We start from the raw sequence: 14,722 nt of genomic DNA on the forward strand, positions 1-14,722 counted from the left end.
ACAAAAAGTATTTCTTTCAACACAGATCAGTCCTGTAGGTCATTTGAAGGAGGGACAGTAGTGCAGAATTTCAATTGGTTTTTGAGACAGCAGCTTTTAAAAAATATATTTGCTGTTTAAGTGCCAGTTTTTGTCTAAGAAGATGAAAAAAAGATTGCAAATACTTCTGTCACTCCTATATTCCAATTCGTTTTGGAGGGGTGAAAGATGAGAAATTAAAACAATTCCACCCAACATAGGGAGTAAATAACCTCCAAATCTGGAAACTCATCGGTGTGTGCAACCAAGGACAAGTGCTGAATGCAACACATCCGTGGAAAAAAGTGCACTGGAAAAAGCTGGGCTTGTTTTCCACTTAAATCCATGCCTATTCAAAACAGTCATATCTGAATTTCTAAGAGCACGCAAAATCAGTATGCATTTACCATAATAAATGCCTTTTTCATCAACTAACAAAACAGAACAGATACAAATGAACCAATCAGGGATTTCCAGTGAGCTATCAGTGTTAGAAAAGCTACTCTGCAGATTCCAGTTGAGTCACCACAGAGGAGAAAAAAAAAGGGGGGAAAGGGGGGAAATAAATTACTGTGTGCAACTCCATCTGCAAACTGCTTCTCCCGCACTGGTATGTAATAAAACGTGTTGCTAAGATACAAGCTGCTAAAGAAGTTCATTAAAGGACACTTTAAACAAAGCTGCCAGACTCTTTTCCCTTTAAAGACTGCTTATTTGGTTCTGTCCCTTGTGTTTATAATTAGATCCTCTATATGAGAGATTGTGTTCCATTCAAGCCCACTCAGCAAAGAATGTTAATAAAATAATGTAAATAAGGCACTGGTTTAGGCTGTACATATTTATGGGCTGCAGAGCTGTTGATAGAAATGCATCTGGACTCCACCTGTATTTTAAAATGCAAAATAAATGCTTTTCCAAGTAGTTTCTCCCTAAGCAGGAGAGCAGAAACATTAGCTTCTGCACCCAGCACTCTGACCTAACTTTCAGAAAATACTTCCAAGCAAAGAAAACTGGCTTCTTGCCTAAAGTTTAGAGTTTCTGAGATGCCTCTCATATAGGCTTTTATATGCGAGCCTTTGTTATCTACACTGAAATAAAGGACAAAATTGTTTATATCTTTCCCCTGGCAATCTTTCTCTTTTTCCATCTGTATAAAAATTCCTAGATGTGTGTTAATGATTTACAGAATTTCCTTGATCCAATATACTCACAAGTAAGTCTGTTTTGTAATATTTTATTGCCAGGAAAGATATGCTATCAAATAGGTCTTTATCTGACCTTATGTAAAATACTTTTAGTCCTTGGATGATAGGTGTACTTAGGCTTTTGTTTTGGTTGAAGGGAAGAGAATGGGCAAGATGTACTTTGCTTTCAGTCATCGTGGTGAAATGACACTAAAGAAATAATTTCAGCATTTATCTGTTTGGCACTTAATAACACACAAGATGCATAAATCCCAGATGAGAGTTAGTATCAGTGATTATATAGGAGATGTTACTTGTCACTTTATAACCTGCAGCTCACACTAAATTCTGTACTGCAGCCCCCAGTACGTATATATTTTTAATTACATTTTCAGGCTCATTTACATGCGCATATTGGCTTTCTGCCTGAATGATATCAAAGAGAAAGACCTTATGCTCACACCCAACCACACACACCCACACACCCACAGACACAGAAGCAAATTTATACACAGAGACACTCTGTACATTTCTGAGAATGGAAGCTTCTCTCTTCGTCATTCTTAGAAAAGCTTTGACTCACCAATAAATCTTTAGGCAATCTTAGCTATTTGAAGCACTTTAGAAACACAGATCATTATAGAAAATGTAGGTTAATCACTGCTGCATGTCAAAAGTATCAATGATTCTCACTTGACTCAATTATTTGAAATGTAATATACAATTTCACTTTCTGTAACCTTATAAGATTTGTCATCAATAGCTGAGTTGCACAGAAAGGCAATTCCACTCCTTCTCCCCAGATAATACCTAAGCTACATCACAAAGTACCAACAGGATCAAGCTAAATTAACGTGGAAACAAAAATAACTTATATGCAATATAGACTTAACTTCTGTTTCAAGGCCAATTATCTGCTTCTCTCCATTAAACACAAGCAATCAGACCAACCTTCAGGTGAACACACTGCTCTGGCCAGAGCTCTTAAAACAGAATTACAGCTCTGAAAATAAGATTGCCTCTCAAAAGCCTAAATTAACACCACCCATCATATCTACAGAGCTCTCAAGTACTTATTGTTTTGATTTTACTGCAGCTGCACTTATGGTTGATACTCTGGTTTACTTTAATTTAGTCAAAGGATTGTTTTACAGTTTAAACTTGGACATATATTTAAGTTCTCCATGGGTTAAAAAAGGAAGATACATGCTCCTATTTCCTAGTCCTCTGTCTATTAAGCAGAAGGGTCTGCCTGTACATGTGCAAAAAGCCCTGTGGTACATATTAGATTTCAATAGAGGCTTACTATTGGCAGTTGCAGGTTGGAGCAGGAACTAAGCCACATCAGCAATTTCATATGACACTCTGGAAATTGCTACTGCATAACAATAAGCAGCTGATTCAAAAAAGAGAGTGGTGGGGGAGAAAACATTTTTCATGAAGTACATTTTAACTCAAGAACAATTCCAAATAAAAAAGTAGTACCACCTTAAGTTTAAAAAAAATAAAATGAAAAATTATACAAAATACATGTATATACAGATATATAAAAGGAGTGTGTGATGAGGATTGGATAGACCAAAAATGAGTCTATTACACTGAAATAACTGTCTACTTTAATGGCAGAATGACAGATTTGCATTTCAATCAGTCCAATTCTGGTTCTTTTTGGCTCTTCTTTGTTCTTATCTTAAACTTGCAGCCTATTTTCATACTTCCCTTACTCCAACTCCACTGCATGTACCAGTTGCCCTCCTTGACAGTATGGCCACACACAGACCATTTACCATGGCCTTGTCTTATTGATTTGCAAATTTCTATCTTTTAACTCTATTGCTTAAAAATGTTGGTGGTGCTTCAGATTTTGTTTTGGGGGTGGAGGGGAGGGGGAGGCATCATTTTATAATCAAGTACAAAAATACTGCATATAATATCCTTGATCACAAAGAGAAAGGCATAGAAGGAAAAGTTAAAAGTAACTTTGTATGAACATATAAAGACATGTATGAACATGTCTTTATATGCCTTCATGCTTTCAACTTGAAAATCAAATCTGCAATGAGATAAAAAGGGATTTTCTCTACTTGAACATTGAAGAAGTGTTTAGACTGGTGCAGTATCCCATTGGAAATATTATTTAAAACCACCATTCAAAACTCTTCTCGAGCATCATGCCATGGAAAGAAGACATTCCCCTTTTCTTCCACAGATACAAGGAGTCTGTGCACCAGATCCTGAGACAAGATGAACTGGTTCAAACACCTGCCATGACACCCTGCTCTGGATGAGCCACACACACAGCATGAACCAGAGGAGATTTGGTTCCCTCAAAGCAGAGCTCCTGACAAGGACTCCTGCAGAAGCACCACTTAACAGCTACCCAAGTGTCTGCTCAAAAATTAAAACAAATTCTAACTCCAAGATGCAGAGTTCCTACATAGAACTAAAGTTACTTTGAAAGAGTCTCCCACCTAAAGCATTGTGCACATCTGAACAAATACCTGTTTGCTGCAAGTAGAAATTAGATATTTTAGTGTGTAACAGGTAGCAAGTGTCTTTAGTGTAAAACCAGAAATGAAATAAGAAGGTATTGTTGGCATAATTCCTTTTTCGAAATAGACAGAGGCATTGTAGGGAAAAAATTGCTAAATCACAGGGATAATCATCATAGCCAGCTCCTCTAATGAGGCATCATGGGATTACTGGAGTTATTATAGGAGTCATCTTATTGAAGAAATTCAAAGTTAATTGAAATCAATTGTACTGTTCTGACAGCAGGTGTTTTAAGTGGGTAAAATATCAAAGTGAACTCTTTAAAATGGTTAGAATGAATGTAACATTCTCTTTTCAACAGTTAGCCCTGCCAAGTGATACACTGTACAAGTAGAGAAAAGTGTACAGTCAAAGAAAAATGCTGGAATGAAATAGCAATTTCCATGCCAATCCAGCAGCTACCAAACAAAATGGGGTTCTAACCCTTCTAGTAGAAATTTTTGTTACAGATGTGTGAATTCCATGAAACTTTTTAAGGGCAACCTAATGGCAGGCTGAAAGCCATATTTCCATTCCTCCACGAAAATGTCCTTCATTACCCTTTTTCTCCAATATGACATGGGAATCTCAGTATGCTGTTACTGAAAGCACAAACAGAATGCTAGGATTGTCATTATGCAAACTATATTCCTAAGTTTCTCCTCCAAGAAGTTGAAGGTAAATCCTTCCCTAGTTTCTTCCCTCTTTCTATAGATAGCAAAACAAGCAATACATTTTGCCACCTGATTTTGCAAATAAAAAAAAAAAGAACTGGAGCTTTGTGGGAACTGGAGCTCTCTGAATTACCATCCAGAATCTTTACTCTGATCCAGTAAGTTCATTTTATTCTGCAATTGTTTAGGATTCCCAGCAAAGTCAGCAGGACCTCATTATACAGAAGAATGGCAAAGTCATATTTAATACCAGTTGTCTCTGTGTTTACAGACTCAGTGCAGTGATAAGAACATTTAATACTCCACCTGGGAGCCCATCACCCTGCCTGCTGACATCCAGAGGCAGACATGGGTGCAATTCTTGCCACAGCACTAGGGAGGGCTGTGCCTACCTTGGGTCAGAGTTTGACACAAGGTTCTACTCAATCTGGAAATGCCTTTCAGATTTTACCTGAGTTTTTACTGAAGCTTATAACCCTTATGTTACCTTAATCATTTTGAAAGAACCCTGCCCTATGAAATACTGAGCTCTGGCAATATCAATAATTTACTCTTTACCTCGTGTAAACAATGCTGCCATTTGCGGGTACAGCCCAGTATGAACTTCAACAAACCCAAAATCCACTTCCTCCTCTTCCCCAAAACAGAGACACACAAATATCAGCACAATGAGACATCTGGAGCTAAACCATCTCCAACAACTTGCACAAGAACTGTACTTCAATTTTAAGAAGCAGAACATTTTCCACAAACAGGTTTTGCTGGTGATCACCACAGGCAAAGTTCAGTCAGTGATTTCATTTCAGGTATACTACCCAAAAAACCCAAACCAGCAATAACACAGGCTGGGAAAGTCTGTGTGAAACTGATGCTGCTTTTCTGCATAGATAGTGGTAGAGAATTATGGCATAATGTCTTTCAGGAAGGCATATTTTTATTACTGTGCTCCAGGACAGGGTGTCTGAATTCAGAGTTCATCATGGTTAAAAATATAGTGGCCCACACATGTTCATTGTTAAAGACCTGGCTTGCCAACTAACACTTATGTCAGTAAGGAGGAGCAAGAAAAAAGGAACTTCCAATGGAGGTTAAAGATTTGTTTATTTTTTTTTATCCTGATCTATTAATTAATAAGAGACAACTTTCTAGAATTAAAAGACCCTTAACAACTCTTTAAGGACATAAAGAGCAAGAAACACATCCAGCAGAGCACCTCTGGTGTGCTATTAAGGCCAAAGCTGGCTCTTATGATGGCTCTTTTATTTACATATAAATGCTTGTTGCTTGACAATTTAGACAAAAATGTTACTGCTGCTCTGCATGTGCTGTAGACTGAAGGTGTAAAACCACTGGACTAACTAATGGAGTCTTCACACATCATATCTGGCTAAAGACGAGGCAACCCATTCTCAAATGTGATGACAATTAATCAAAACTACATCATCTGAGGGATGTACTTGTGACAAAGTCTAAGCTGCCTTTCTGAGTTGGATGCCAAATTAAGAACTGATTGAAGCTATTGCCTTCCAGTAATGAAAATGATGGATCTAGAGCACTTATTTGAAGACACTGAAAAATATTAAAACTATGCTCAATTCTATATTTCTCTAACCCACCAACACAAAGGAAACATCAATGACTAACCAGGGATCCTTGATTAAGATGCAACTTTAAATCCAGCTATGCATAAAAGTCCACTTCGTAAATTTCCCTCAAAAGCTGAGTTTGTCATTCAGTTCTTTCTTTTCTTCATTTGTAACTTTCAAGCAAAGTACACATTGCCACAAATGCTACTGTAGCCATCTACATGAAAAGTGATGAATGGGGGCACTGAGAGATAACATTCACTCCTGCTATGTTCCTAACAGGTGTAGATGGGGGGTTTTTTTTGTTTCTTTTACTGTTTCATCATTAACATGTGCAGTTAAATTGAAAGGCAATTTTAGGGTCTTTTGTATTCGGTGTACACAAAAATCAAAGGTATACATTATTGAATTATGAATTAGTTGTGCCTAAACAAATCTTTGGGGGGGATAAAGGAGGAAGGAGTGTAAATACATATGTAAAAATAACCTCCCTACTTGAACTGCTTATTTAAATTTATACTGGTGTTTCCATGAAAGTGAGGGCATGAAACCACCAAACAGCTCCACCCTTATCCCATCTGTGGTCTCAGGGGTCCTCACTGCTCCTTCTCTATACCCTCAAGGACATAGAGCTCATTTACAAGCCACTACATAAGGAGCAACTACTAATTATAGCAAGTCTGTAAAGTTACTCTATGGGTTTGTGACCTGGTCACAAGCTAAGACCTCCAAATTCATTTCACTTGTGACCTGAGAAAGATTTCACTGCAGACCTCTGGAGGTGGCAGCCTGGGGCACGAGGACACCACACAACCAGCCAGGCTCTTAAATGTGAACTCTTGTTGCACAGGATGTTGAAAACAGTAAAAGAAATCTAGACTTTTGCCTAAAAATAGGACATTTCCTGCTAGGCCAAATTTGCTCTTTAAAGAATTTATGTATTTTATGTTTAATTACTTCATGGTCTATAGATTTATTTACAGGATTATGAGAATGGCAAGTCATAAATATGCAAGAATTTTTTACTAGTTTGTTTGGATTATACATAAATATGCTGTGCAAGCTTAGCAAAAACCATTTTCCCCAAGCGGAATCAGAATGTTCAAACTGAATTTTCAAATGTGTCTCTCTGCCTTATCTAAATTCCAACATGACATATAATAAATAGCTTCTCATTTACCACGATCATAAAAATTTAAAAAGCCTTGAAACAGTTGCTGCAATATAGGGGGAAATGATCAAATCTATGTTTCAAATATCCACTTAGAACAGTAAAACTATTCTGATATTTAAGAAACAACACATAAAGATGCATTGTTGCAGGAAAGCTTTTACCTTATTAAAAAAAACCACAACAAGGTTCTACCCAATATAGTAGTATTAGAGTCAACAATTTGCTGTTTCACACTGCAAAACAAGGACTAACAGCCCTTACATATCATGTAGTGTCAGATTTGCTTTTAAAAAGAAACTATCTGATTTGATTCTATACAGTGATTAAACATCTTTGTGCTCTGCTGAGTAGGGTATTCTCTCCCCTCCCCCCTCCAAAAATGGCATCAAAGCAATCAAAATGGTAATGTTCAGCATGAATGGGGCCCCATCCCCCACCGGCAAACTCCGCAGACTTTTCTCCATGTTAGGAGGAACCAACACCCCTTCCTCACAAAATGGAAGCTTCCACTACCAAACTGAGAGTGCTGACCAATTCTCATTACAATAAACTGGGAGAAAAAGGGTGGCGTGCATCCATGGCCCGCAGGCACGCTGCACACAGGCACTTCGCAACTTTAAGCACAACTCCGACAAAACAAAACAAAACACACACTCCAAAAAAAAAAAAAAAAAAGAAAAAAAAGAAAGAAAAGAAAGCCAAACAAATAAAAACAAACCCAAAACAAACAAAAAAGAGGGACGGGGAAAAGCGGGGGAGCAGCACACGTGTCGCCTTTCCCCGTCCCCTCGCCGGGAGGGTCGGAGGGAGGGAGGGAGGGAGGGAAGGGAGGAAGGCAAGGGGCGGCTTCGGGCCGCGGGCGCTGTCCCCGGCCGCGGTGCTGAAGGCAGAGGCCGCTCTCAGGCCGGCGCGGAGCGGGGAGCCGAGCAGCCCGGGGGCCGCCCGGAAACTTCAGCGCCGGGATGGAGAGGGGGGAGCTCGGGCCGGCAGATCTCCCGCTGGTTTCCCAAGTGCCTTTCCCGCGCTGGAAGTGCCGGGAGAGAGGCCGGGGAGCCGGGCGGGCGAGCGGCGCTGTCCGCGGTGCTGAGCCCCGCTGAGCCCCCGCCGCCCCCCGGCGATGAACTTTCCTTCCGGGCCCTCTCGGCCCAGGGGTCACCGGCACAAAAACAGCCACGAGAAACTTTGGGAAGGGCGGGGGGAGCGGGAAGGGGAGGAGGTAGGCAGGAAGGTTTCTGGTTTGTTTTGTTTCTCTCCCCCGTTTTTGGTGGGGTTTTTTTCCCTCCCCCTCTCCCGGGCTGCTGAAGCAGGTTAATCTGGTTTTATTCGTATTTTTGGAAGGGGTAGAAAAAAGTGAAAGTGCCTAAGTGAACTCGAATCAAAAGGCAACACGTCAGATCAGACCAAGGGAAGAGAAAGGCAAGTGGGGAGGGGAAATAAAAAAAAAAAAAAAAAAAAACGAAGAAAAGAAATAAAGTGATCAATAAAAATCAGTTTTGTAATTAAAACCAGAAATGGCTCCAAACGGGGCTCCAGCCTCCTCCTTCCCAACTCTTGCTCTGCACATTACACAGAAGTGCACAAAGTAGCCCAAGACAGGAGAATTTTCCATATTCCTAAAACATGTCGACCAACTCAAAATGGACGCCTCTTTTTTTTTCTTACGTTTTAACTACTGCTTATCTTTTTACTACTAGTACTGAAATAATTCTTTCCCCCAGCAAGACATCAGAGAACCCGACCTCATTATCAAAACATGCATTTTCTGACTCTATGCAAAAGAAAATGGATGTTATATCCCCTGCCGCCAGTATTTTTCAGCTAACGCAGACACTTTTCGGATGTTTAGATAGTGCATCATAAAAACAAGAAGAAAAACCAAGCACAACTGAATCGATCCGTTCCTTACTTGTTTCTCATTAAGAGCTGCTATTCTTGATTGCCTTTCATGGATTTGTTTCTTAAGATCCCCGTTCTGCAAAAACGGCAACAAGACGCATATTAAAGGCAAAGTGCAAACTAACCCCGTGAAGAATAAACTTGCGAGCTAGAAATTGTTCAAAGGCAAAACCATTCCACCGAAGCCGTACAGAAGCATGCACACACAAAACACCCTCCTTAGCAAGAAAGCTCAGTGCAGACTACAAAATGAGATCTCTTACTGATAAAGTTTCTCATCCTGCTGTCCCAGCACAACTGCGCTTATTACGGCAGGGATAAAATACTGAAGAAGAGAAAAAAAAAAAAAAAAAGGATCTGCATTTACCTGTGGATCTTGCTTCATCTGTGCAACTAGTTTCTATTTAAAAAAAAAAATCGCCCCGCAAAAAAGGAGGAATTAGAAACTGTTTCAAGTTTAATGGATTTTTTTAAATGTATGTATGTGTGTGGACGGGGGAGGGAGGGGGGTAAGGAACAAAGAGGCAAGTAAACACTGCGAGTCAGTTTCAAGCAAAGCTCATAAATATTCAAGTCTCGTCCTAATCTCTCCAACACACACACACACACACACGCACGCACTCTCTCACACTCACACGACTGCAGCGTTGACTCCGCATCTCCACGACACACACACACACAAAAAACTCAGCCAAACAAGCCGCAAAAGTACTTTGGGGAAGTGCTCGCCATTGCGGCGGGGAGCCGGGGGTCCCCGCCGCGCCCCCCGCGCCCCCTCCCCGGGCCGCTGCGGCACCGAGGCTCGCACCGAACATGCAACACCGGTGCTGCGAGCCCGAGCGAGGCACAGCACGGCCGGCTGCCTCAGCATTTCATTCTTTTACCTGCTGACATTGGATTTCCACTTTTAACGCCTCCTGCAAGCTGTGTAGCTCCATCCCTGCAACTTGCCAGGCACTTTCCTGCCACTTTCAGATCCGAGTGAAGTTTTTTGTTTTTGTTTGGTTTGGTTTTTGGTTTGGTTTTGTTTGGCCTTTTTTTTTCCCTGCCTTTCTTTTTTCTTTCTTTCTTTTTCTTTTTTTTGGCTTTTTTTGTTTTTGTTTTTGTCTCTCTTGCTTTTTGCAACAGACCCGCCAGCCAGCCACCCCTCCCTCCGCGGGAAAATGGAAGAAAATATTTTTTTAAAGTGACTAAAAAGAAAAAAAAAAAAAAAAAGGAAAGCCGAGAAAAATAAAGTAAAATAAAAAATTAAAAAGAAAAGGAGTGGCGGCACCAAGAACAACAATACTGGAGCAAAAGCGGCAGGACAGCCGGCAGACACAAGTACTCGGCGTGCACGGCAAGTTCTTCGCCTCTTTGCTGGGGACACGGACTCATTACTCACTTTCCGCCGATCTGGGGGGGCCCCTCCCCGCGCGCCCCCGCCTGCGTGCCCCCCCCGCTCGCCCCCGGCCGCCCCCGCCCCGCCCCGCGCTCGCCCCGCCGCCCCCCGGGGGCCCCCGCGGGCCGCTCCGGCGGGGCCGGGCCCGGAGCCACGGCCGGCCAGGGACTATATTTCCTGGGAGAGCGCGCGCGCGCCGGGATCCGCCGCGCGGGGGGGGCAGAAAGTTGTGAAACGGCCTTGGCGCGCGCGCGGGTGCCCGGATGGAGCGGGGGGCGGGGGAGGCGGGGGGGGGGGGGGGGGTCTCGCGGCCCCGCGCGTGCGCGGAACGGCTCCTGCGGCCCCCGGGGCCGCCACAACAAAGTGGGGAGGGAGGGGCGGGGCCAGGGAGAGAGAGCGGGGTAGGGTCAGTAGCCAAGGATAGGAGATAGGGCAGGGATAGGAGAGATGGGGAGAGGAATAGGGAGAAGGAGAGAGAGAGGGCAGAGGACAGAGACAGGGTAGGGATAGCTGAGAGGGATAGGAGACAGGGCCAGAGATAGGGATAGAGACAAGAATAGGGATAGGGGATAGGGATAGAGACAAGAATAGGGACAGGGGATACAGAGAGGGATAGGGGATAGGGATAGAGACAAGAATGGGGACAGGGGATACGGAGATGGATAGGGGATAGGGATAGAGACAAGAATAAGGATAGGGATAGGGGATAGGGATAGAGACAAGAATAGGGACAGGGGATACAGAGAGGGATAGGGGATAGGGGTAGAGACAAGAATGGGGACAGGGGATATGGAGATGGATAGGGGATAGGGATAGAGACAAGAATAGGGACAGGGGATATGGAGATGGATAGGGGATAGGGATAGGGATGCGGACAGGGGTAGGGACAGGGACAAATACAGGGATCGGGATGGGGATAGGGACCGATACAGAAATAAGCACAGGGATAGGGACAGGCAGGGGCTGGTACAGACATAGTCATAGGAATAGGGAAAGGGAAAGGGACAGGGGAAAAGGACAGAGGAAAGGATGGGAGCACGAACAGGGAATTGGGCTTCCTTTCCTTTTCCTTTCCTACCCAGCCCGAGCGTGTCCACTGGGGCCTGCCCCGGGGTGAGGGAGGGACGCTCCCTCCCAGCATGGCGAGAGAGCTCCCTCCTAGTTCCCCTCTCCTTCTCCCACTCCACTTGGCCCACGTTCCCCTTCTCCAGCCTGGCTCTGCTGTGCTGGATCTCCCCTGCCCTTCCCCGTCCCTGTTCACACGGGGGCCAGGCGGGACAGCCGCCCCTCGCTCCGTGCCGCCAGTGCCTCCCCCATGCCGTGAGGGGCCGTGCTCGCCCAGGGAACGCTCCAGCCGCCCGGGCTCGGCCATGCCCAGGATCCCGCGTGGTGTCACCTGCTTCAGGCACAGATCCAGGCACTGGAGAGTCACAGAGTCGGTCTGGGAGGGCCACAGGACAGCGCACCCATTTTAGGCGGTTCCTCACCCACTCCGTCCCCCTTCTCCCCACCAGGACGAGCTGCTGCACCTCACTGCTGGTGTCCTCGCAGCCCAAAGTGGGGTGTAAGACCTGAGACACATTAAAAAGCAAAGTCTAAGTAGGGGAGGTAAAGTCTTCTGGCAGATGAGTTACTAAGGGAGAGCACAAACGAGGTTGTGGTAGCTCAAGGGGGAAGGGATGGGAGTGTGGGACATTTGGACATAGGACCTGCCCAAATGAACCTGCACTGAGGGATGGCAACGCAGATCCTCTGACTCTATTTAGATAATAAATAACAGCAGCGATACTTTAAACTGGTTGACTCAAGAAGAGTTGACTCAAGTAGGTGCTCCAGTTCAGCCAAGTCAGGTCATGGTTGCTGACTTGACTTGCTGCATTAGTGAGGGTCCAAGTGCCACCAGGTCACCCTGCACCACAGATGTGCTCCAGATCAGGTGTGGACAGAAACACATCACCTTGATGTCACTTCCATGCATATGTGACAAGGCTTCAGGTCCTACAGACAGACCCCACTTGATGCAGCATTAAGCCAGCTGCCAACTTTTTAAAAATAGATTCAAACCAGCAGCATGAATGTACATTTAAGTCGGTGTTTTACCATGCAGCTGCAGTATTTTCCATGCAGTAATGGGAGCTGTACACTTAGATTTACTGTTGTCTTGATGCATGGCCAGAGTAGGATTGGAAGGCAAAAACAATGCTCAGAATAATTTTATTGATGACAGTCAAAATTTAGGGCACATTTTAGTAAGCACCTTTTAGCCAATGGAGTGCTTGGGACCAGAATTTGGGTGTATACGCACTCCACTCCTGCGCTGATTGAACACTGATATTTTATTCAACCTGCACTGAAACACAGAGCTGAAACTCAGCCTAAATCATTAGTCAGTATTTAAAACACCACTGTGCTGCTGTTGTGCTTGGATGCCAATTTTAATAACTAAGGTAATCTCAAAACTATTTAAAGACACCAATATAGAGCAAAACCAACTTACATCAACTGTACTCTAATTAAAACTGGTTTGAGGTATAATGTGTTGTGAGTCCAAAACAATGTACCCAATTCTCAATAAACTTCTCAAACATACTCTGTTCAAGCATAGCACAATTCCTTACACTAAAATAATTTGAAGATTCGTGGTGAAGTATTCTTAAAGGGCCAAAATTAGGAGTAAAGTCTAAACAGAAATTTTCTATTAACCTTACAATGAAATAAATTACTTTGGAAGAGCCTTATTTTAAAATCTAAATTCTACTCACACTTGTAAAGACAAATCAGTGAATCCTGCAGATACTGATAAGTATGAAAATCTTTCAATATTGAAGCAATATTACCTCTCATGTGTTCTGTACAAAGGTATTTTTTAGTGTTATACAAAACAAAAGCAGGGCTTTGCCAAGTAATTTTGTAAATTGTGAAGGTTACCTTTGTAACCTCTGGTTATAGCAAATCTTCTGTGAGTTCAGCCATCAACTGAAGCTGATTAAACTAGTAAACTATGATTTCTTTACCTGTTAGTGTTAATAATGTTAATTCATTAACATTATGCTGGTTGATTTATTTTAATGCATATTCCATTGGTAGAGCAAAGAGCCTTTTTCTTACCATTATAAAATCATGCTGACCACAACAAAACTAGTGATTCCTGTAAGCCTGACTTCCTGCAAAGATGTGTATGGGTTCATGAAGTAGACAATTTGACTTTAACTGGCAAGGGGTGAGGATTATTGTGTCATCCTCCCCACAGCACTGTGATGTCAACAGGAAAAGTTTAGAAGTTTGTTTAACCTGCCTACCATTCAAAAATCAGTTTATACATCTTCAATTCTACTATGAGGGGCCACAAATTTTAATGTAAATATAAATTATCAGTTATAAATTATAAATTATAACCCATAATGAAGTGCATTGCTTTTCATTTATTGATGCTGCTAATATTGTTTTCTGTGAAGTTGTATAAAATACATTAATCTGACAAATACATTTATGCAATACCATTATGCAATCACCTAGGAAAATGTTAACAGCTTTGTGCAATTTACTTGAGGATTATGATGGCAAAAATCATCCTGCTTGCAAGAGCTCAGGGGACTTCCATCTATTCCTCTGCATAAGGAACAGCTACAGTTTAGCTGGGAAATGCAAAGTGAATTGGGGGATGAGTGGGATGGCTGGCAGTGTTGCAGGTGGGTTTGCTTAAGCATAGAAATTTATGGTCAGTGCTAAACACAAAAAGATAATTTTGAATTAAATGTCATATGTCATGTGATTAAACACATTTTGCATCATCTCCTGAAAAGAATATTCTTGCTCTTAGAACTTGTTGGACTCCAGAGGTCCTCCAGAAGGAACTGCATCCCTTCTTTCTCCTAGAGTGGTGGAGAGACACCATTCAGAGCCTCTAAAGGGACTTTTACAAACAGAACTACTCTGCAGTGCTGGAGAAAAGATGTGCGTTCTACAGCAAAATACCAACATAGCTTTTTTGTTGCCAGAAGGTATTTTAGTTTCTGTATGACATTGTTTGGATGAGAACAAAGTGGACAATTGTCACAGTCATATTTTCTGGGAAAATCCCTTTGCCCAGGATTCTTCCCCTGGGAAGCTGAGAAGCCTCAGAAAAAAAAGGAAAACAATAATTAACTGTTTTGCTTCTCCTGTGTTTTGCTGCTTTGGAATGTGTTTGGAGATTGTTTACCAACTGGTGATTGTTTCATTGGTTTCATATGAATTGTTTTGACTCATTGGCCAATCAGTGCCAAGCTGTGTTGGGG

General features: G+C 42.5%; 1 protein-coding gene across 2 annotated transcripts in view; it reads right to left on the minus strand.

The window, feature by feature from the left end:
- The window catches only part of PHF21B (PHD finger protein 21B), a 145,274-nt gene extending 135,272 nt beyond the window's left edge, over positions 1 to 10,002 (minus strand). The window contains exons 1-3 of one of the 2 annotated variants that reach the window (XM_059847852.1): positions 9,949 to 10,002; positions 9,432 to 9,464; positions 9,075 to 9,140 (exon numbers count right to left, since the gene is read on the minus strand). In XM_059847852.1, coding sequence (XP_059703835.1) covers positions 9,075 to 9,140; positions 9,432 to 9,464; positions 9,949 to 10,002 — 153 coding nt within the window. The remainder of the gene's footprint in view (positions 1 to 9,074; positions 9,141 to 9,431; positions 9,465 to 9,948) is intronic. The other variant, XM_059847853.1, reaches the window with a different exon arrangement.
- Positions 10,003 to 14,722: the final 4,720 nt, after the last annotated feature.

Source organism: Haemorhous mexicanus, chromosome 5 (assembly GCF_027477595.1).
Source record: "Haemorhous mexicanus isolate bHaeMex1 chromosome 5, bHaeMex1.pri, whole genome shotgun sequence".
NCBI lineage: Eukaryota > Metazoa > Chordata > Aves > Passeriformes > Fringillidae > Haemorhous > Haemorhous mexicanus.